Here is a 21,577-nt window from a genome sequence, read left to right on the forward strand (position 1 = left end):
TGCTCTGTCTTCAGCAGCCAGAAACAGCAACTCACCTATGCAAAGACTGTCCCTTCACGGTCGCGGTTTGGAACCAGGTGAACTCCTGGACTAACGAAGGCGTTCCAATCTCAGGCTTCCTCCCGGAGCCAGGAAATGTGTCTGACTGGTGGGACAAGACTCTGAATTCCCAGTCCAAGCAAGTGCGCAAGAGGCGCAGTGGAAGAATCATCCACACGATATGGTCCGTTTGGAAGGAGCGAAATAGACGAGTTTTCACTGGACAAAGGCTGACGCATCGCGAGGTGGCGGCTCTAGCCCTAGACGCAATCAATCAGCGCGACCTGGCGTTTGCCAGCAACCTGCCAACCGCCGGCATTGGTTAATCTAGATTCTAGGTTGATTGGTCTTTTGTGGTTTCTGCGACGTTTCCTAAAAAACGCTCGCCCCTCTGTAAATTGCGTCCTTTCGCCATCTTTTCTATAAAGAAAAAGGCAGTGCTCCTGCCGGTTTCTAAAAAAAAATCAGTCAGCAAATGAATAGACATTCCGAAACTATTTTTGTTGTGAGTTCGCCTGTGCTCCTTAGTCCTTATATATAGCCTGGCGGTTCGAAGCAACATGCAAAGCACCTAAAGCGTCATGGCCTGTAGTAGAGGCGCATGTGCTCCACTCGCGGTCGCGGCCTGCGTTTTCCTCGTCCTCTGCGCCGTTGCCACGGTCGTCTACACCAGCTCCTCTCTGTCAACAGCGCTCCTCGCAGTCTCCGGCCTACGTCCATACATAGCGTCACTTACTACCAACGGCAGCGGCGGCACGAATGTCGGCGGGTCTCTCCACACCAGCCTCCACACGTGCCGCAAGCCAAAGCTGCCGCCAAATCCGCTCCCGCCCTTCTACTGCTGCCCCCCGGCGTCCTCGTCGTCGGAGCCAATCAACTTCACTCTCCCGGACCCCGTGGAGCCGCTCAGGGTCCGGCGGCCGGTGCACGGCGTGGGGGCGGAGTACATGGCCAAGTACGAGCGCGCCATCGCGCTGATGAAGGCGCTGCCGCACACCGACCCGCGCAGCTTCTACCAGATGGCCAACATCCACTGCGCCTACTGCACCGGCTCCTACCGCCAGACGGGGAACCCGGAGCTGGACATGCAGATCCACTTCTCGTGGTTCTTCTTCCCGTTCCATCGCGCGTACCTCTACTTCTTCGAGCGCATCGCGGCCAAGCTGCTCGGGGAGCCCGACTTCGCACTGCCCTTCTGGAGCTGGGACGTGCCGGAGGGGATGCGGATGCCACCGGAGTTCGCCAACTCCTCGTCGCCGCTCTACGACCCCGTTCGGAACCCGAGGCACGCGCCACCCCGTCTCGTGGACCTGGGCTTCGTCGGCGTGGAGAGCAATCGCACAGACGAGCAGCAGATCCAGCACAACCTTAGGACCATGTACAAGCAGGTGCGTCACCTACGTACGCTACTACTTCCTTTTATTTTTGAACTTTCCTTTTGCGGAACATTTCCGTGCTTACTTAGTACTTCCTCCATCCGTAATTTTTTGTGGCTTAAAAAAATATATCTAGACATATTTTAGTGCTAGATATATCTATTTACACGACAGGTAATTTCAGACGAAGGTTTATGTGGACATATATAATATGATTCCTCACTAAACGATACATCCGGTCTGTCTGACAACTGTATTTCAGATGATTGGCAATGCTGCTTTGCCGTCCCTCTTCCATGGCCAGCCCTTCCGTGCTGGTCAGTTTGACAAGCCAGGCCCTGGGACAGTGGAGCTGTCGCCACACAACACGGTGCACACCTGGACCGGCGACATAGCTCTCACCAATGTGGAGAACATGGGAACCTACTACTCGGCCGGCCGAGACCCACTCTTCTACCCACACCACAGCAACATAGACCGCCTGTGGGAGGCATGGCGCCAAGTCGGCGCTGCCCATGGTTACCGTGGCCATGTCGACTTCGTGGACCCCGACTGGCTCGACTCCTCCTTCCTCTTCTACGACGAGGAGTCTCGCCTAGTGCGGATCACCGTCCGTGACGTGCTCGACACAGAGAAGCTCCGGTACAAGTTTGATGGCGTTGGCATGCCGTGGGTGGACGCACGCCCACCTACAACTCCAAACGTGAGCAAAAATAAAGCCCTGCTCAAGTCTGTCAGATTCCCACTGTCCCTTCACAAAGTTGTGACCGTGGAGGTAAGACGACTGCAAGTGCTCCGAAGCACGGAAGAGAAGGAGGCACGTGAGGAAGTACTGGTGATCGAGGGCATTGAGACTGACGGAACACAAATGGTCAAGTTCGACGTCTACGTGAACGCCATGGAGCACAAGAAGGTGGAGCCCAGCGGGCGCGAACTAGCAGGGAGCTACATGTGCTTGAGTCATCCCCGTATCGATGGCACAGGGAAGGGGATGATTGTAGAAACAAGCATGAGGGTGGCGTTGAACGAGCTCTTGGAGGATTTGGATGCAGACGGTGATGAGACTGTGACCGTGACATTAGTCCCCAGACATGGGAGGGCTAAGATCAGAAGCCTGAGAATAGTGTACATGGTGGAGTGAGATTACAGTACCAACAAATTACATAATGTGTTGTAAATTTCGAATGAGATTATAGTTATGGAAGTGATCAACGAGTAGTGAATCAACAAGTAGTGACCCAATTGATCTGCTGTGTGAAATTCCCCTGCAAAAAAGCCAGAAAAAACTAGTACAAACAGATATGTTGTATTATTGCATAATTTGGGCTGTTGGATCCCGAAAATAACCGGCCCAAAATGATTTGATGTACTATAAAAGAATTCAAGAAATAATGCGAGCCAATGTCTGTTATACTGTAGTACATCCATGATATTCGTTTTTTTAAAAGCGGCAATGATAATTTTTGTCTTGGTTTTTTGTAAATCTGAAAGGAAGTGCAATGTATCTTGTACATACCCAAATTATGTACAATATAGATGAAAAAAAAGGAAATTTGCAAAAATTTACCCCAAAGCCAAAACATCTGGCATTCCATCAGGTGACCCTCATATTTGATGGTCTACATTATATTACAGTAAATAACTGTCGAAGGATAAAGCTCAAAACGCCCCTTTTTTATGGTGTTCTGTACACACTCGATGAATCCACATGCGCACCTAATTTTTCTTACATCAACATACTTTTCTTTAATTTTTTTCTTAATAATATTTTGGAACGGACTGAATTTAATAAAGATTGGAATGACATATGTTCATATTTGATGTATTTTTTTATAATTATACGGCTAACCAATAGTTTCATATTTATTGGGAAAATGGCTAAAAGTCCGACAATAAGAAAAATATTTGAATGTAATCAACAATATTTAGTGATTTTAAATATTTGCACTCAACTAATTTATTGTGATAGCATGGCTTAATATGGATGATAGACTACTCAGATCAATAAGAAATTTCTTTTTTCTTGGGAGCCCATTCGAAAAGAACTACAAAGCTAAGCGTGCTCTACTTCGAGCAATTTCAAGATGGGTGACTGACTGGGAAGTTGGTCACATGTGTGCACAGTGAGGACAAAGTGCGTAGAAAAGACTAGTGTTGATCTGTGAGATCAGTTTGTATCCCGCCAGGAGTAACAGCCTGTAACTGGCGAGTGCGTCCGGGGCGTTACAAGTTGGTATCAAAGCCGAACCTCGCGGTTACAAGGATGTTTACGGGTCAGGTGCGCGATCATGTTGTGCATGACGTTTGTGGCCCGTTATGGCACACAACATAGAACATGTGCCATACTGGACGTACATACCTCTGCCAAGAGGGAACGTTCCTATTGGTCAATGAGAGGACATCGGTTCTTTTGAGTGTGAGTGTATGTGATAGCTTGGCTTAATAGGGATGATAGACTAATCATATCAATAAACAATTCCTTCTTTTTGGAGCCCATCTAGAAGGAACTCCAAAGTTAAGCGTGCTCACCTTGATGCAATTTCAGAATGGGTGACCAACTAGGACTGGGAAGTTGATCTACGGGACCGGTCTTGATCCCGTCAGGAGTAACGGCCAGTAACCAGCGAGTGTGTCCCGGGCGTTACACTTATGCACGTCTGGTAAATCTAAACATTGATTTAACAACACATATTCATTTGAGTTCAAATTATTTAAAAGTTTTTCCACCCAATGGTGTAGAATTTGTATTTATGTTCATGCTCCTATTTTGTGTGTATTATTTTTATGGTTCACAAAATTCAACTCTGTTCAGTAGGCAGACAGATCCAATTTTGAATATCATGTAGCCATTCGGTTAGTGGAGGCTCTTTCTCGTGGATCACAACAAAGATATTCTTAATTTATGGAAACATCTCAAAGATAAATCTTCATAATTGTACATATACATGTAACATATGGTCTAGTTTCATAAAAAATATATTTTGAAAGTTTTTGTAATTTTATCTAAAAGTTAAAAATGATTATTATTAATGTACCTTTTTTGATAAAGAATGCTTTTTATTGACTCATCATGAATTATCAAGTGGATGCACAACTAGGATGCACACAATCGACACCTATGCACACACAAAGAAATACGCCGATAAAAAGCAAAGCCAAATAAGACAAAAGCTATGGCAAGCGGATGAAAAACAAAGAAAAGAAAAACAACCCTCCAAAGCAATCAATGAAGCAGCACAAACAACCACCACCATTAGCAACACCTGTACCGCGAAAGAGTTTCTCCAAGAGGAACGCCTCTAGGAAGGGAACAATGCACAAGCATTGTCGTCGCCCGATCAACGACCAAAGTTAGATCATGGGGTTTCACCTTAGAGAAAGTCCGAGTAATCTCCAAATAATGCCTACGGCAAGAAAACAGATAGAGATCTGTCATTGCCAGGTACAACATACAAAGGTCACACCTAGGTTTTTCACCGTGGAATCAAGACTTGATACCCAAAAGAACACCACAAAAAATGAAGTCACCATGTGATGCTACCCCCACTTGCCAAGAATGTTGCTGCAATACACCTATTGTCCGGCTCACAATCGCCACACACATGGTTTTGATGTAGACTACGGAAACTAAACCGCGTTCGAGGGACGAGCAGTGAAATGGTTATTTGGACCCTTTTATTTTGAGCCAAAGTTTGACATGAATTCAACTAATAAAATATAAATTATACATTACGAAAATTATACCATAGACCATTCCTTACAAATACAAATCCTACAATGTACTTTGTATATCATATACTTTATATATTTGTGTCAGTTACATGGTCAAATTTAGATCCAAAACACAATGAGGCCACCTGAACGGAGCTAGTACTAGCATCCCTGGTCCTCATTATAAGCGTAAACATCGGGTGCCTAGGGGTACATACCACTGCAACATTCACCACCAATTTCCATTCCTCCATCTAAGGCTGGTTATAGTGGGAGTAACTTAGCAAGTAACATAACACATTCCAAGAAACGTTTTCTTATATGGCATGTACTTAATGAGAAGAGAGGTGTTTGGAGTAACATAATATGTTACCGTAACATAACGTATCCCAAGGTAAAATGAGTATACATTTTAATAAATAATGGCTTGCATGATACTACACATAGCTAGGGCATAGACTAGTAAAACGAACACATGTTACTAGTCTAAGTTACTTCCCACTATGACCAGCCTAACGGCTAGCCATTAAATGGTCATTAGCTGTGTACCCTGCCTTGCTAATTACCGACTACAGTAGAAATAACCCAACTAGCCCGTCACATGCTATGCTATGCTATGCTATAACTATCCATAATGAGGAGTAACTTAGACTAGTAACATGCATATGTTACTACCTCTATAGTGGGGAGTAACATATATGTGGTGTCATGTAACATTTTACTTATTTGGTTGTAGACTCATCTTGTTTTGATATGTGTGATGTTACTCATAGTATGAGTAACAAGCTATGTTACTCAAATCATCTCTCTCCTCATTAAATCATTGCTATATAGTAAGAAAATTTGTAGAGTTGGACCCTATGTAACTACTGAAATTACTCTCAATATGGTACATGGACTATTTACATTAAATGGTCATTATATGCTATGCTATGCTGCGCTAGTAGCCAATCAAAATGCATATGGGACTGTACCCGATTTACTAGCTGATAGGTACATGGACTAATGCTACATACATGAGATTTCCACAGTAGTATTTACTATTTGGTACTACACGGACGGATAACAGATAGACGATGGAAACAATAGTGCTAGGCTGCGGCAATAAATATAGGTTTCCACAGTAGTATGTACTATTTGATATACATGGACGGATGACGGATAGATGATGGAAACAATAGTGCCAGGCTGCGGCAATAAATATTATGTACGTGTCATGCATCATAGTACTATTCACAAGAGTACCGGTTGTCCGCAGCAAGCATCCATCGCTTCCACGGTTTAAAGGTGTAGATGGCTTGGCCAACTCCACCGAGTTTAATAACCAAAGAAAAAGACGCAGCCAGCGAGCTACTATCAATAATATAGCCAGTTGTTGGCTACATAATGATGCCACATCATATATAGCCAAGTTTATAGCCGGCAAATAAAATAGCTAGATATAAATATGTATTACTTTGTGTTGAAAATATGCCCTAGAGGCAATAATAAATTAGTTATTATTATATATTTCATTGTTCATGATAATCGTTTATTATCCATGCAAGAATTGTATCGATAGGAAACTCAGATACATGTGTGGATACATAGACAACACCATGTCCCTAGTAAGCCTCTAGTTGACTAGCTCGTTGATCAATAGATGGTTACGGTTTCCTAACCATGGACATTGGATGTCGTTGATAACGGGATCACATCATTAGGAGAATGATGTGATGGACAAGACCCAATCCTAAGCCTAGCACAAAGATCATGTAGTTCGTATGCTAAAGCTTTTCTAATGTCAAGTATCATTTTCTTAGACCATGAGATTGTGCAACTCCCGGATACCGTAGGAGTGCTTTGGGTGTCACTGGTAGAAAAAGGGCCTATAGTCCCGGTTCGTAAGGGCCTTTAGTCCCGGTTCCTGAACCGGGACTAAAGTGTCGGTAGTAATGCCCCGACCCTTTAGTCCCGGTTCAATCCAGAACCGGGACTGATGGGCCTCCACGTGGGCAGTGCGCAGAGCCCAGGCAGGAGACCCTTTGGTCCCAGTTGGTGGCACCAACCGGGACCAATAGGCATCCACGCGTCAGCATTTCTGTGGCTAGGGTTTTTGTTTTTTTTTGAAAGGGGGGGGGGGGTTGGGGGTTTTGGGGGGTTAATTTAGGTGTTTCATATATTGTGTTAGCTAGCTATAATTAATAGAGAGAAGTGTCCTCTCTTACGTCCGTGCTTGGTCGACGCTACGTATTATACATACGTATAGAGAGGACTAGACACGCTAGTTAGCTAGTTAGCAAACGAAGGAAACAGAAGATCGTCATGAACATATATGCATACAGAGAGAAGTGATATCGACCACCTCTCCTTCTCCGAGAGATTGGTCGAACAACAAGTTCTCATATATCTATCCGACACTACCGGCTACATATATACAATAATTATCTCTTACAAATATAATCATACAGACTCATGGTCCACATAGTATTCTTCGTCTTCAGCGATCACTTGGTCAAGAAAGAATGCCGCCAATTCCTCTTGAATTGCTCGCATGCGAGCTGGTGCTACGAGTTCATCCCGCTTCCGAAACATCTAATTTGAAGAAGGGGGTCAATACATATATATATATATATGAATGAATGAAACTCAATACAAATGATGGTAATAAAATAAAATTGTGAATGTTGTTATTTACGTACTTCATATTGTTCGTCAGAGTACCCGCCCCGCTCACAGGTCGTGTGGCGCATGGACTCGCAGACGTAGTATCCACAGAAATCATTCCCTTTTTCCTGCCACAACCACTTTACAAGAAATAGAGGTCAATCAAACTGATAAGCAAGAATGCTAAATGGTATTGATGAAACTAGCGCTTGAATCACTAGGAGATGCGCGGAACATGCTACTATAGTACTTACTTTCGGGTGTCTAAATTCCAGCTCCTTCGGCAGTCCCGAAACTTTTCTGGTGAATTTTCTCCAAACCCTGCCGGACAAAGAAAACAATTACTTGATATCAGGAAATGAACAAAGTTGCTGATATGGTGGATAATGATCGATTTAACTTACTTCTTGAGGATTTCAGTCATGTCCACATACTCCTTGGGATCTTTTCGTTTAGAGTCCAAGACGGTTACTACTCCCTGCTCAAGCCTAATCTCTAGGAGAATATAGTGGAAACTGCACACGCATGCATAACTCATCAATTACATTACTATAACCTGGACTAATATATAAGGGAAACCGAATATGCACAAGACAGTAACACTCACTTGAAGTTGTAAGGAAAGAGTATTATATCTTTTTTTTTCATTTTTTTTGAATGATCATAGCAAGTTGGCCTCGGTATCTCCGGGACGATGTTCAACCTCAGTTGCATCTATGAGATATGTGTTAACGAACCCAATATCACCGATTTGTCTTTTCTTCAATTCGGCAATCTTCATTCTGAATAATATAGTGAGGATAATTATAAATACATGTAATGAAAGAGATGAGCTATATAGAGAGACTTAATGACAGAAGTAGTAATACTTACAGACAGTAGCAGGTGATCATTGTTTTATCGAGGGCCAATTGATTGAAAAACTGATAGAACTCCTCAAATGGAATAGGCAACAGTTCAATTCTAACGAGGTCATGCTCCGGTTTAACTCTCGCATACAAAGTACTCCTCCCCCCAGACTCTCTGCAGATTTTCAAGTACCAATCATGTAATCTTTGCATCATCGTTGTTAAAGATTTTTCATCTTTGACGAGAGGCTTCCCGTACTCGTATCTGTGTATCTGCACCTCCATGGGATCATAATGTACATCATCGGGCAGGTAATCGTCAGCATTGCCATAACCGGGCACCATCCTCGGATCGACGATGTCGCTAGGCACCTTGAGGGGGGGGGGGCACGATTGCTTCGCTTGTTCGCCGAGCTGGGCAATTTGTTTCCCAGCTGCTCGTCGTTCTTTCAGCCTTTGATCACTGACTGTACTTCCTGACCGCTCCGCTTCGGCCCATGTCTTTGCAATAATGCGCTCATAGTTGCCTTTCAGCGGAGACTTGGGTGGTTTTGCCAGGGCATCCAGAGTGCGCTTCACTTTCACCGGATCTACCTTCTCCTCCGGAGGTGGATGTCTCTTTGCTCTCAACCCTTGAAACCAGTCATCCACTTCGGTTCGCGCGATCTCGGCGTTCTCCTCCGGGGTCCTCTCATATGGTAACTTCTCTGGAGTCTTCAGAGAAGGACCGAATCTGTATGTCCTCCCGCCTCTGGTTGTACTGCTAGACGCCGACCGAGCAGACGGAGCGGTTGTCTTCTTTACTTGCTTACGAGGCGGAGGAGAAGGACTACGACGCGCCGGAGCAGCTGTAGCGGCGGCAGGTCTCTTCCGCCCTTGCTGACGAGGCGGAGAAGGAGGAGGCTGGCTGCTCGGGCGCGTCGGCGCAGGCGGAGAAGGAGGCGGAGTGCCGCCACGCGCCAGAGAAGGAGCCGGCCGAGGGCCCTGATCGTCACTCGCTGGAGGAGGAGGCGGCGGAGGAGGCGGAGTGCCCTGACTTGCCGCAGGAGGAGGAGGAGGCGGAGGCGTCCAGTTCGGAAGGTTGATGAGCTCCTTCCGCCATAGGCATGGAGTCTTCAGAGCAGACCCCAGCCGAGTCTCCCCTTCACCGGTAGGGTGGTCAAGTTGGAGGTCCTCAAATCCCTCCATTATTTCATCCACCATCACCCTAGCATATCCTTCTGGAATCGGCCGGCAGTGAAAAATCGCGCCGCGTTCAGTAGGATAAACAGAGCCAACAGCCGCCTTGACCTTCAAATTCATCCATTGCGTCATAAGGTGGCAATTTTGAGATTCCATGATAGCATCCACGGGATAGCTGGCAGGAGCCATCAAGGCATGCTCCGGCTGAAGCAGCTCGGTGGAAGCCACGCTGCTTCTGCGGTGAGATGACGGGGTAGCTTCGGGGGAGGCTTCGGTAGTACGTTTGCTGCGATTTGCTTCTCGTTCCTCTATCGCGTCTACCCTTGCTTGCAGCGCCTGCATTTGGGTCTGCTACACTTTTTTCCTCCTCTCATGGGATTTGTAACCGCCTGCGTCCGGAAACCCAACCTTCCACGGAATGGAGCCTGGCGTGCCTCGTGTCCGTCCAGGGTGCTCAGGATTTCCGAGGGCCATTGTGAGCTCGTCGTTCTCTCTGTCTGGAAAGAACTTCCCTTGCTGCGCTGCTTTGATATACTGCTTAAGCTTCCTGACTGGTATGTCCATTTGATCGTTCGTCCAAATGCACTTCCCTGTTACAGGGTCCAAGGTTCCGCCAGCCCCGAAGAACCAAGTCCGGCAACGGTCTGGCCAGCAAATTGTCTCTGGTTCGATCCCTTTATCAACCAAATCATTCTCAGTCTTGGCCCACTTAGGCCGGGCTACGAGGTAGCCACCTGACCCCGTGCGATGGTGAAGCATCTTCTTTGCAGCATTTTGCTTGTTTGTCGCCGACATCTTCTTACTCTTTTCTGATGTCTTGTGGGCCACAAATGCGGGGCAGTGATCTCTGATCTTCTCATATCTGTCCTTGAATTCTAGTGTCTCATTATTTTTGACAAACTTATTCAGCTCTTTCTTCCACCTCCTGAATAGTTCTGCCATCCTCTTAAGAGAAAAAGACTTGATTAATTTCTCTTTAATTGGGTTCTCTATATTATCCTCTGGCAGTAGGGTGAAATTTGACTTCAGCTCAGTCAAAAGATCATTTTTCTGCATATCATTGACATAAGACACCTCAGGGTCTTCTGTAGCCGTCTTAAACCATTGCTGGATACTTATCGGGATCTTGTCCCTAACCAGAACCCCGCACTGAGCAACAAATGCGCTCTTTGCCCGGAGGGGTTCAATCGGTTGGCCGTCGGGCGCGATTGCTATGATCTCAAACTTTTCATCCGAGCTCAACTTTTTCTTCGGGCCTCGTCTCTTTACCGAAGTTGTGCTCGATCCGGAGGGCTAGAAAAAAGAACAAAGATTAATTAATATGTGTACATACCAAAACAATGAATGCATCAATCAGCTAGTCAGCACAGGCTTAACTAATATATATACCTGGCCGGACTCGGTTCGATCACCGGAGCCGTCATCACAGTCTCCTTCTTGCACCGGCATTGGGTCACCGGAGCCGTCCTCATGTTCTTGTTCTTGCACCGGCATTAGGTCACCGTAGCCAGCTTGTTCACCCTCTCCTTCCAGACCATCGGTGTCGTTGAGAAACAACGAGACGGCATCACTTCCTTCTGCGATTATGTCCCTCAACAACGCTGCTTTTGCTTCGTCTAGGGCGGTGTCCATAGTTTCTACAAATATTTACAACATGGCAATTATTATTCAAACATGACAGATGGATATATTAGTGCCAAACGTAGAACTAGCTACCTAATCATAGTAAGCTATCGAGAGGGGGTATATATCGACAACGACGACACTACATCTATGTCCCTCGACGACACTCGTTCCCGATAAAAAAAGAGGAAGAAGAAGAAAAAAAAGAGGAGAAGAAAGAATAGAGGAGAAGAACTCCTCTATTCTTTCTTCTCCTCTTTTTTTCTTCTTCCTCTTCTTTTTTTATCCTCTTCTTCCTCTCATGTTCGAGAGCATTGCCGAGGGGTCGGGAGGTTGCGTAGTGTCAAAGGATTCAAGAAAACCATGTCTTCATCATTAGGCGAAAGTAACATGTGCATGATGGTACGAAGCTCTTCAAAGTTGTTCTGGAACGGAGTCCCAGATAGGATAATTCGCTTTTTGGTACAAAGTTCAGCAAGAGCCTTCCGAATATCGCTATTTGGAAGGCCTTTGCTGAATTCGTACCAAAAGGCGGATTATCCTATCCGGGACTCCATTCCAGAACAACTTTGCAGAACTTCGTACCAACATGCCCTGGTTACTTTCGGCTAATGATGAAGGCATGGATTTCTTCAATACTTTGACACTAGGAAACCTCTCTCGACCCTTCGGCGATCCTCGACCCCTCGAACCCTCAACGACCCAGGAACCCTCGACCCCTCGGCGATCCTCTTCTTCCTCTCATGTTCGAGAGGATCGCCGAGGGGTCGGGAGGTTGCATAGTGTCAAAGGATTCAACAAAACCATGTCTTCATCATTAGGCGAAGGTAACATGTGCATGATGGTACGAAGCTCTTCAAAGTTGTTCTGGAACGGAGTCCCAGATAGGATAATTCGCTTTTTGGTACAAAGTTCAGCAAGAGCCTTCCGAATATCGCTATTTGGAAGGCCTTTGCTGAATTCGTACCAAAAGGCGGATTATCGTATCCGGGACTCCATTCCAGAACAACTTTGCAGAACTTCGTACCAACATGCCCTGGTTACTTCCGGCTAATGATGAAGGCATGGATTTCTTCAATACTTTGACACTAGGAAACCTCTCTCGACCCCTCAGCGATCCTCGACCCCTCGAACCCTCGACGACCCTGGAACCCTCGACCCCTAGACGACCCTGGAACCCTCGACCCTCGACCCTATAGAACCCTCGAACCCTCGACCCTGAAACCCTCGACCCTTGACCCCTCGAACCCTCGACCCTGAAATCCTAGAGGAGAAGATCTAAGAAAAAAAAGAAGAAAAAAAGAAGAAAAAAAAGAAGAAAAAAAAGAAGAAAAAAAAGAGGAGAAGAAGAAAGGAATAGTGGAGAAAAAAAATAGAATATATTCTATTTTCTCTTCTTCTCCACTATTCCTTTCTTCTTCTCCTCTTCTTTTTCTTCTTTTTTCTTCTTCTTATTTATTTCTCCTCTTCTTCCTCTCCTCTTCTTCTTCTTATTTAGTTCTCTCGACCCCTCGTCCCTCTCTCGACCCCTCGACGACCCTCGTCCCTGATAACATTTTTTTTTCTTCCCTCGACACCTCTCGACCTCTCGTCCCACTCTCGACCCCTCATAATCATCTATCACCCCCTCGTTTTCTTTAGCATATATCCATGAAGAAAAAAGAAGTCTTCCTCTTCTTATTTTCCTTTTTCCACTCCTTCCTTTTCTTCTTCTTCTTCTTCCTTCTTCCTTCTTCCTCTTTTCTCCCTTTTCCTTATTTTACTTTTTCCTCTACACTAACCTAAAATCGATATCTACTAATTAACAACCTAAATAAAAAAAATGAATACATATATGAAAAAAAACATCATATGAAAAAAACATCTAGCATTTCATCAAACACCTTCTATATGGACAAAAAAAATCAGAAATTCCAAAAAATTCAGAAAAGTGGACAGCGCGTTGCTGCTGCTCCACTTCTCCTCTCCTCTACTTCTCCTCTCCTTCTTCTCTTCAATGCATCGGGGCCGGCGGCGACCATGGAGCAGGGGCGGAGCAAGGGGCGCTCGGGCGCAAGAGTGGCACTCGAGAGGGGGGCTCACTTTGAGGGGGGCGACGACGGCTGGAGTCCGACGACGGGGACGGCGGGCTCGGGGCGGCACGCGGTGACGGGGACGGCGGGCTCGGGGCGGCACGCGGTGACGGGGACGGCAGCCTCGGGGCGGCACGCGGTGACGGGGACAAGGAGGCGGGCTCGGGGAGGCACGCGGCGACGGGGACGAGGGCGGCGGGCTCAGGGATGCCGGCGACGAGGGAGGTGACGACGTGGTCCGGAGGGCTCGGCGGCGACGAGGATGAGGAGCAGCCTGGCGGCGTCGTCGGAGGAGAGGACAAGGAGATCGATCGAACTGAATCGAGAATTTCACAAGTGTTGGCTTATATAGCCAGAGCACTAGTCCCGGTTCGTGAAACCAACCGGGACTAATGCCCCTCTTTAGTCTCGGATGGTGCCACCAACCGGGACCAAAGGCCAATTTTCAGCAGCCCAAAGGGCGGGAAGCGGCGGCCTTTGGTCCCGGTTGCTGGCTCCAACCGGGACTAAAGGGGGGCATTGGTACCGGTTGGTGCCACGAACCGGTACCAAAGGTGGGCATTGGTCCCGGTTCGGGCCACTAACCGGGACCAATGGCCTTGCACAGCGGCGTGGTGGTGAGAGTTTAGTCCCACCTCGCTAGTTGACAGCGCCAACACCTGTTTATAAGCTATGCAGCCTCCTCCCTCTCGAACTCCTCTGAACTGCAGGCCTATGGGCCTAATCTGACACTGCTTTGCCTGTGGGCCTATTGGGCCTTCTGCGGGCCTGAATCCTGGCCCATGTTGGGTTTCTAGTCATATTCAGGCCGTGGTGGCCCAATAGGTGGCAATTTTTTATTTTTTTCCAGTTTTTTGTTTTGTTTTTTGCATTATTTATTTCCTTTTGTTTTTTTGCTTTATTTTTTAATTCTTTTTGCTTTTAGGTCAGAAAAATTACAAAGTTTCTGTTAGTGCCATTACTTTTCAAATTTGAATAGTTAAAATTTGAATTCTTTGAAATTTGTGTGAATCACAAGTTTGTGATTAACTTTACTATAAAAATATTTTTTTCCAGTTTTTTTGTTTTGTTTTTTTGCATTATTTATTTTCTTTTGTTTTTTTCTTTATTTTTAATTCTTTTTTGCTTTTAGTTGTAGAAAAAATTATAAACTTTCTGTTATTGCCATTAGTTTTCAAATTTGAAAACACTTTTTTGTTTTTTGTTTTCTTTGTTGCTTTATTTATTTTATTTTGTTTCTACTTACAACAAAATACTTATTGTTGCTATTTTTCTTTTTTTTTCCAATTTTTTGTTTTGTTTTCTACATTATTTATTTTCTTTTGTTTTTGCTTTATTTTTTAATTCTTTTTGCTTTTAGTTTTAGAAAAATTATAAACTATCTGTTAGTGCCATTTTTTCAAATTTGAAAAAACTTTTTTTGTTTTTTGTTTTCTTTGTTTCTTTATTTATTTTGTTTTGTTTCTACTTACAACAAAATACTTATTGTTGCTATTTTTATTTTTTTCCTGTTTTTTTGTTTTGTTTTCTGCATTATTTATTTCCTTTTGTTTTTGCTTTATTTTTTAATTCTTTTTGATTTTAGGTCAGCAAAATTATAAACTTTCTGTTAGTGCCATTAGTTTTAGAAAAATTATAAACTTTCTGTTAGTGCCATTAGTTTTCAAATTTGAATAGTTAAAAATTTGAATTCTTTGAAAATTGTTTGAATCACAAGTTTGTGATTAACTTACTAAAAAATGAGAATAGATGAAAGTTGAAAGTTTCTGTTAGTGCCATTAGTTTTAGAAAGTTGAAAGTTGAAAGTTAAAAGTTGGCATGGGCCAGGGACTAATGGTCATGGTATTATGAGGGCTGAACCATAAGACATGAAAGCATTTCAAATGAACTCTGAAAAAGTTGAAAGTTGGGATGGTATCATAATTTCACCCACATAGCATGTGCATGTACAAAACGGACAATGGTAGCATGTTCGTGTGTTGCAAAGTTGCGGGAGAAAGTCTTCACTTTTTCTTCGCTTGTGTCATTTGCTTATTGCGCCATAACCATGGATAATCTTCATTGTTTATCAGGATGCTTGGGTCAGCCTTGACATTGAAGGGAGGAATTTCATGGAACTTTTCATAATCTTCAGACATGTCTGTCTTGCCGTCCATTCCCAGGATGTCCCTTTTTCCTGAAAGAACTATGTGGCGCTTTGGCTCATCGTATGATGTATTCGCTTCCTTATCTTTTCTTTTTCTCGGTTTGGTAGACATGTCCTTCACATAGATAACCTATGCCACATCATTGGCTAGGACGAACGGTTCGTCAGTGTACCCAAGATTTTTCAGATCCACTGTTGTCATTCCGTACCGTGGGTCTACCTGTACCCCGCCGCCTAACAGATTAACCCATTTGCACTTAAACAAAGGGACCTTAAAATTAGGTCCGTAGTCAAGTTCCCATATGTCCACTATGTAACCATAATATGTATCCTTTCCGCTCTCGGTTGCTGCATCAAAGCAGACACCGCTGTTTTGGTTGGTGCTCTTTTGATCTTGGGCGATCGTGTAAAATGTATTCCCATTTATCTCGTATCCTTTGTAAGTCAATACAGTCAAAGATGGTCCCCTGGACAACAAGTACAACTCATCACAAACAGTGTTGTCACCTCTGAGACGTGTTTCCAACCAACTGCTGAAAGTCCCGATGTGTTCACATGTAATCCAGTCGTCGCACTGCTCCGGGTGTTTGGAGCGCAGACTATTCTTGTGTTCATCGACATACGTGGTCACCAAGGTAGAGTTCTGTAGAACTGTGTAGTGTGCTTGAGACCAAGAATATCCGTCCCTGCATATTATTGAGTCTCTTCCAAGAGTGCCTTTTCCAGTCAGTCTCCCCTCATACCGCGATTTAGGGAGACCTATCTTGTTAAGGCCAGGAATGAAGTCAACACAAAACCCGATAACATCCTCTGTTTGATGGCCAATGGAGATGCTTCCTTCTGGCCTAGCGCGATTACGGACATATTTCTTTAGGACTCCCATGAACCTCTCAAAGGGGAACATATTGTGTAGAAATACGGGCCCCAGGATGACAATCTCGTCGACTAGATGAACTAGGACGTGCGTCATGATATTGAAGAAGGATGGTGGGAACACCAGCTCGAAACTGACAAGACATTGCGCCACATCACTCCTTAGCCTTGGTACGATTTCTGGATCGATCACCTTCTGAGAGATTGCATTGAGGAATGCACATAGCTTCACAATGGCTAATCGGACGTTTTCCGGTAGAAGCCCCCTCAATGCAACTGGAAGCAGTTGCGTCATAATCACGTGGCATTCATGAGAATTTAGGTTCTGAAACTTTTTCTCTGGCATATTTATTATTCCCTTTATATTCGACGAGAAGCCAGTCGTGACCTTCATACTGAGCAGGCATTCAAAGAAGATTTCTTTCTCTTCTTTCGTAAGAGCGTAGCTGGCAGGACCTTTATACTCCTTCGGAGGCATGCCATCTTTTTCGTGCAAACGTTGCAGGTCCTCCCATGCCTCAGGTGTATCTTTTGTCTTCCCATACACGCCCAAGAAGCCTAGCAGGTTCACGCAAAGGTTCTTCGTCACGTGCATCACGTCGATTGAGGAGCGGACCTCTAGGTCTTTCCAGTAGGGTAGGTCCCAAAATATAGATTTCTTCTTCCACATGGGTGCATGTCCCTCAGCGTCATTCGGAACAGCTAGTCCACCGGGACCCTTTCCAAAGATTACGTAGTGTAAATCATTGACCATAGCAAGCACGTGATCACCGGTGCGCATGGCGAGCTTCTTCCGGTGATCTGCCTCGCCTTTGAAATGCTTGCCTTTCTTTCGACATTGATGGTTGGTCGGAAGAAATCGACGATGGCCCAGGTACACATTCTTCCTGCATTTGTCCAGGTATATACTTTCAGTGTCATCTAAACAGTGCGTGCATGCGTGGTATCCTTTGTTTGTTTGTCCTGAAAGGTTACTGAGAGCGGGCCAATCGTTGATGGTCACGAACAGCAACGCCTTAAGGTTAAATTCCTCTTGTCTGTGCTCATCCCACGTACGTACACCGTTTTCATTCCACAGCTGTAAAAGTTCTTCAACTAATGGCCTTAGGTACACATCAATTTCGTTGCCGGATTGCTTAGGGCCTTGGATGAGAACTGGCATCATAATGAACTTCCACTTCATGCACATCCAAGGGGGAAGGTTATACATACATAGAGTCACGGGCCAGGTGCTGTGATTGCTGCTCTGCTCCCCGAAAGGATTAATGCCATCCGCGCTTAAAGCAAACCATACATTCCTTGGGTCCTTTGCAAACTCATCCCAGTACTTTCTCTCGATTTTTCTCCACTGCGACCCGTCAGCGGGTGCTCTCAACTTCCCATCTTTCTTTCGGTTCTCACTGTGCCATCGCATCAACTTGACATGCTCTTCGTTTTTGAACAGACGTTTCAACCGTGGTATTATAGGAGCATACCACATCACCTTCGCAGGAACCCTCTTCCTGGGGGGCTCGCCGTCAACATCACCAGGGTCATCTCGTCTGATCTTATACCGCAATGCACCGCATACCGGGCATGCGTTCAGATCCTTGTATGCACCGCGGTAGAGGATGCAGTCATTAGGGCATGCATGTATCTTCTCCACCTCCAATCCTAGAGGGCATACGACCTTCTTTGCTGCGTATGTACTGTCGGGCAATTCGTTATCCTTTGGAAGCTTCTTCTTCAATAATTTCAGTAGCTTCTCAAATCCTTTGTCAGCCACAGCATTCTCTGCCTTCCACTGCAGCAATTCCAGTACGGTACCGAGCTTTGTGTTGCCATCTTCGCAATTGGGGTATAACCCTTTTTTGTGATCCTCTAACATGCGATCGAACTTCAGCTTCTCCTTTTGACTAATGCATTGCATCCTTGCATCGACAATGACCCGGTGGAGATCATCATCATCGGGCACATCATCTGGTTCCTCTTGATCTTCAGCAGCTTCACCCGTTGCAGCATCATTGGGCACATCATCTGGTTCCTCTTGATCTTCACCAGCTCCCCTGTTGCAGCATCACCGTATTCAGGGGGCACATAGTTGTCATCGTAGTCTTCTTCTTCGCCGTCTTCCATCATAACCCCTATTTCTCCGTGCCTCGTCCAAACATATTATAGTGTGGCATGAAACCCTTGTAAAGCAGGTGGGAGTGAAGGATTTTCCGGTTAGAGTAAGACCTCGTATTCCCACATTCAGTGCATGGACAGCACATAAAACCATTCTGCTTGTTTGCCTCAGCCGCATCGAGAAACTCATGCACGCCCTTAATGTACTCGCGGGTGTGTCTGTCACCGTACATCCATTGCCGGTTCATCTGCGTGCATTATATATAATTAAGTGTCCAAATTAATAGAAGTTCATCATCACATTAAAACCAAAGTGCATACATAGTTCTCATCTAACAACATATAGCTCTCCAGAGCATCTAATTAATTAAACCATACATTGAAACTATGTAAAACATTTCAATGCGAAAACAAATGCGATCATAATCGCAACCAAGGTAACAATTGATCCAACGGCATAATGATACCAAGCCTCGGTATGAATGGCATATTTTCTAATCTTTCTAATCTTCAAGCGCATTGCATCCTTCTTGATCTTGTGATCATCGACGACATCCGCAACATGCAACTCCAATATCATCTTCTCCTCCTCAATTTTTTTTATTTTTTCCTTCAACAAATTGTTTTCTTCTTCAACTAAATTTAACCTCTTGACAATAGGGTCGGTTGGCATTTCCGATTCGCATACATCCTAGATAAATAAAATCTATGTCACGTTGGTCGGCATAATTTTCATAAACAATAAATGAACCAATAGTTATAATGATAATATACATACCACATCCGAATCATAGACAGGACAAGGGCCGACGGGGGCGGATACCAAAACCATCGCACTATATAAGATGCAATAATAAATGTAAGAAAATGATACAAGTATCTATCTAAACATACAAGTAAGAATATTTTTCCTTTCAGAAAGAAGATAAGAACAAGAGGCTCACCACGGTGGTGTCGGTGATGAGATCGGCGCGGGTGATCGACGGCGGTGAAGACGGGGACGGGGCGTGACGGACCGCTAAATCTAGACAAATCTCGAGGAAAATGGAGCTTGGAGGTCGAGCTTCGAGAGGAGAAAGCTTAAGTAGTGTGGCTCGGGCATTCCATCGAACACCTCATGTGCATAGGAGGTGAGCTAGAGCACCACAAAGCCCTCTCCCCCTCGGCCAGAAAAAACAGAGCACTGTGCTCTGCTCTTGCGCGAGGGGGTATATATAGGCACCTCATTGGTCCCGGTTGGTGACATGAGCCGGGACTAAAGGGGAGCCTTTGGTCCCGGTTCAAGCCACCAACCGGGACCAATGGTTGTGGGCCAGGAGCGAGGCCCATTGGTCCCGGTTCATCCCACCAACCGGGACCAAAAAGTCTAGATGAACCGGGACCAATGGCCCACGTGGCCCGGCCGGCCCCCTGGGCTCACGAACCGGGACCAATGCCCACATTGGTCCCGGTTCTAGACTGAATCGGGACTAATGGGCTGACCCGACCTGGACCAAAGCCCTGTTTTCTACTAGTGTGTGCCAAACGTCACAACGTAACTGGGTGGCTATAAAGGTACACTACGGGTATCTCCAAAAGTGTTTGTTGGGTTGGCACGAATCGAGACTGGGATTTCTCACTTCGTGTAACGGAGAGGTATCTCTGGGCCCACTCGGTAGGACATCATCATAATGCGCACAATGTGACCAAGGAGTTGATCACGGGATGATGTGTTACGGAACGAGTAAAGAGACTTGCCGGTAATGAGATTGAACAAGGTATCGGGATACCGACAATCGAATCTCGGGCAAGTATCGTACCGATAGACAAAGGGAATTGTATACGTGATTGATTGAATCCTTGACATCGTGGTTCATCCGATGAGATCATCGTGGAGCATGTGGGAGCCAACATGGGTATCCAGATCCCGCTGTTGGTTATTGACCGGAGAGTTGTCTCGGCCATGTCTGCATGACTCCCGAACCCGTAGGGTCTACACACTTAAGGTTCGATGACGCTAGGGTTATAGGGAAAGTATGTACGCGGTTACCGAATGTTGTTCGGAGTCCCAGATGAGATCCTGAACGTCACGAGGAGTTCCGGAATGGTCCGGAGGTAAATATTGATATATAGGAAGTATGGTTTTGGCCACCGGAAGTGTTCCGGGCATCAACGGTAGTGTACCGGGACCACCGGAGGGGTCCGGGGGTCCACCAGGTGGGGCCACCAGCCCCGGAGGCCTACATGGGCCAATAGTGGGAAGGGACCAGCCCCTAGGTGGGCTGGGGCGCCTCCCACCAAGGCCCAAGGCGCCTCCTAGAGGGGAGGGGGGCAAACCCTAGGGCAGATGGGCCCTAAGGCCCACCCCAGGTGCGCCTCCCCCTCTCCCCCTTGTGGCCGCCACCCTAGATGGGATCTAGGGCTGACGCACCCCTTGGGGTGGGAACCCTAGGTGGGGGTGCAGGCCTCCCTCTCCCCCTATATATAGTGGAGGCAAAGGGGCAACCCAACACACAAAGTTCTTCTCCTATTGGCGCAGCCCTACCTCTCGCCCTCCTCGTCTCTCGTAGTGCTTGGCGAAGCCCTGCTGGAGTTCCGCGCTCCTCCACCACCACCACGCCATTGTGCTGCTGCTGGACGGAGTCTTCCCCAACCTCTCCTTCTCCCCTTGCTGGATCAAGGCGTAGGAGACGTCACCGAGCTGCATGTGTGTTGAACGCGGAGGCGCCGTGGTTCGGCGCTTAGATCGGAATCAACCGCGATCTGAATCGCTGCGAGTACGACTCCTTCATCCGCGTTCTTGCAACGCTCCTGCTTAGCGATCTACAAGGGTATGTGGATGCACTCCCCTTCCCATCGTTGCTAGATTACTCCATAGATTGATCTTGGTGATGTGTAGAAAATTTTAAATTTCTGCTACGATCCCCAACAGTGGCATCATGAGCTAGGTCTATGCGTAGTTTCTATGCACGAGTA

General features: G+C 45.9%; 1 protein-coding gene across 1 annotated transcript; it reads left to right on the forward strand.

Annotated features, from left to right (window-relative positions):
• Window positions 1-617: 617 nt before the first annotated feature.
• Window positions 618-2,810, forward strand: LOC125506531 (polyphenol oxidase I, chloroplastic-like). The gene is made up of 2 exons (XM_048671329.1): window positions 618-1,427; window positions 1,678-2,810. Exons 1-2 carry the CDS (start codon window positions 621-623, stop codon window positions 2,554-2,556), a joined length of 1,686 nt encoding a protein of 561 aa, XP_048527286.1. The 5' UTR covers window positions 618-620; the 3' UTR covers window positions 2,557-2,810.
• Window positions 2,811-21,577: the final 18,767 nt, after the last annotated feature.

This window comes from Triticum urartu, chromosome 5 (genome assembly GCF_003073215.2).
Source record: "Triticum urartu cultivar G1812 chromosome 5, Tu2.1, whole genome shotgun sequence".
Classification (NCBI taxonomy): Eukaryota; Viridiplantae; Streptophyta; class Magnoliopsida; order Poales; family Poaceae; genus Triticum; species Triticum urartu.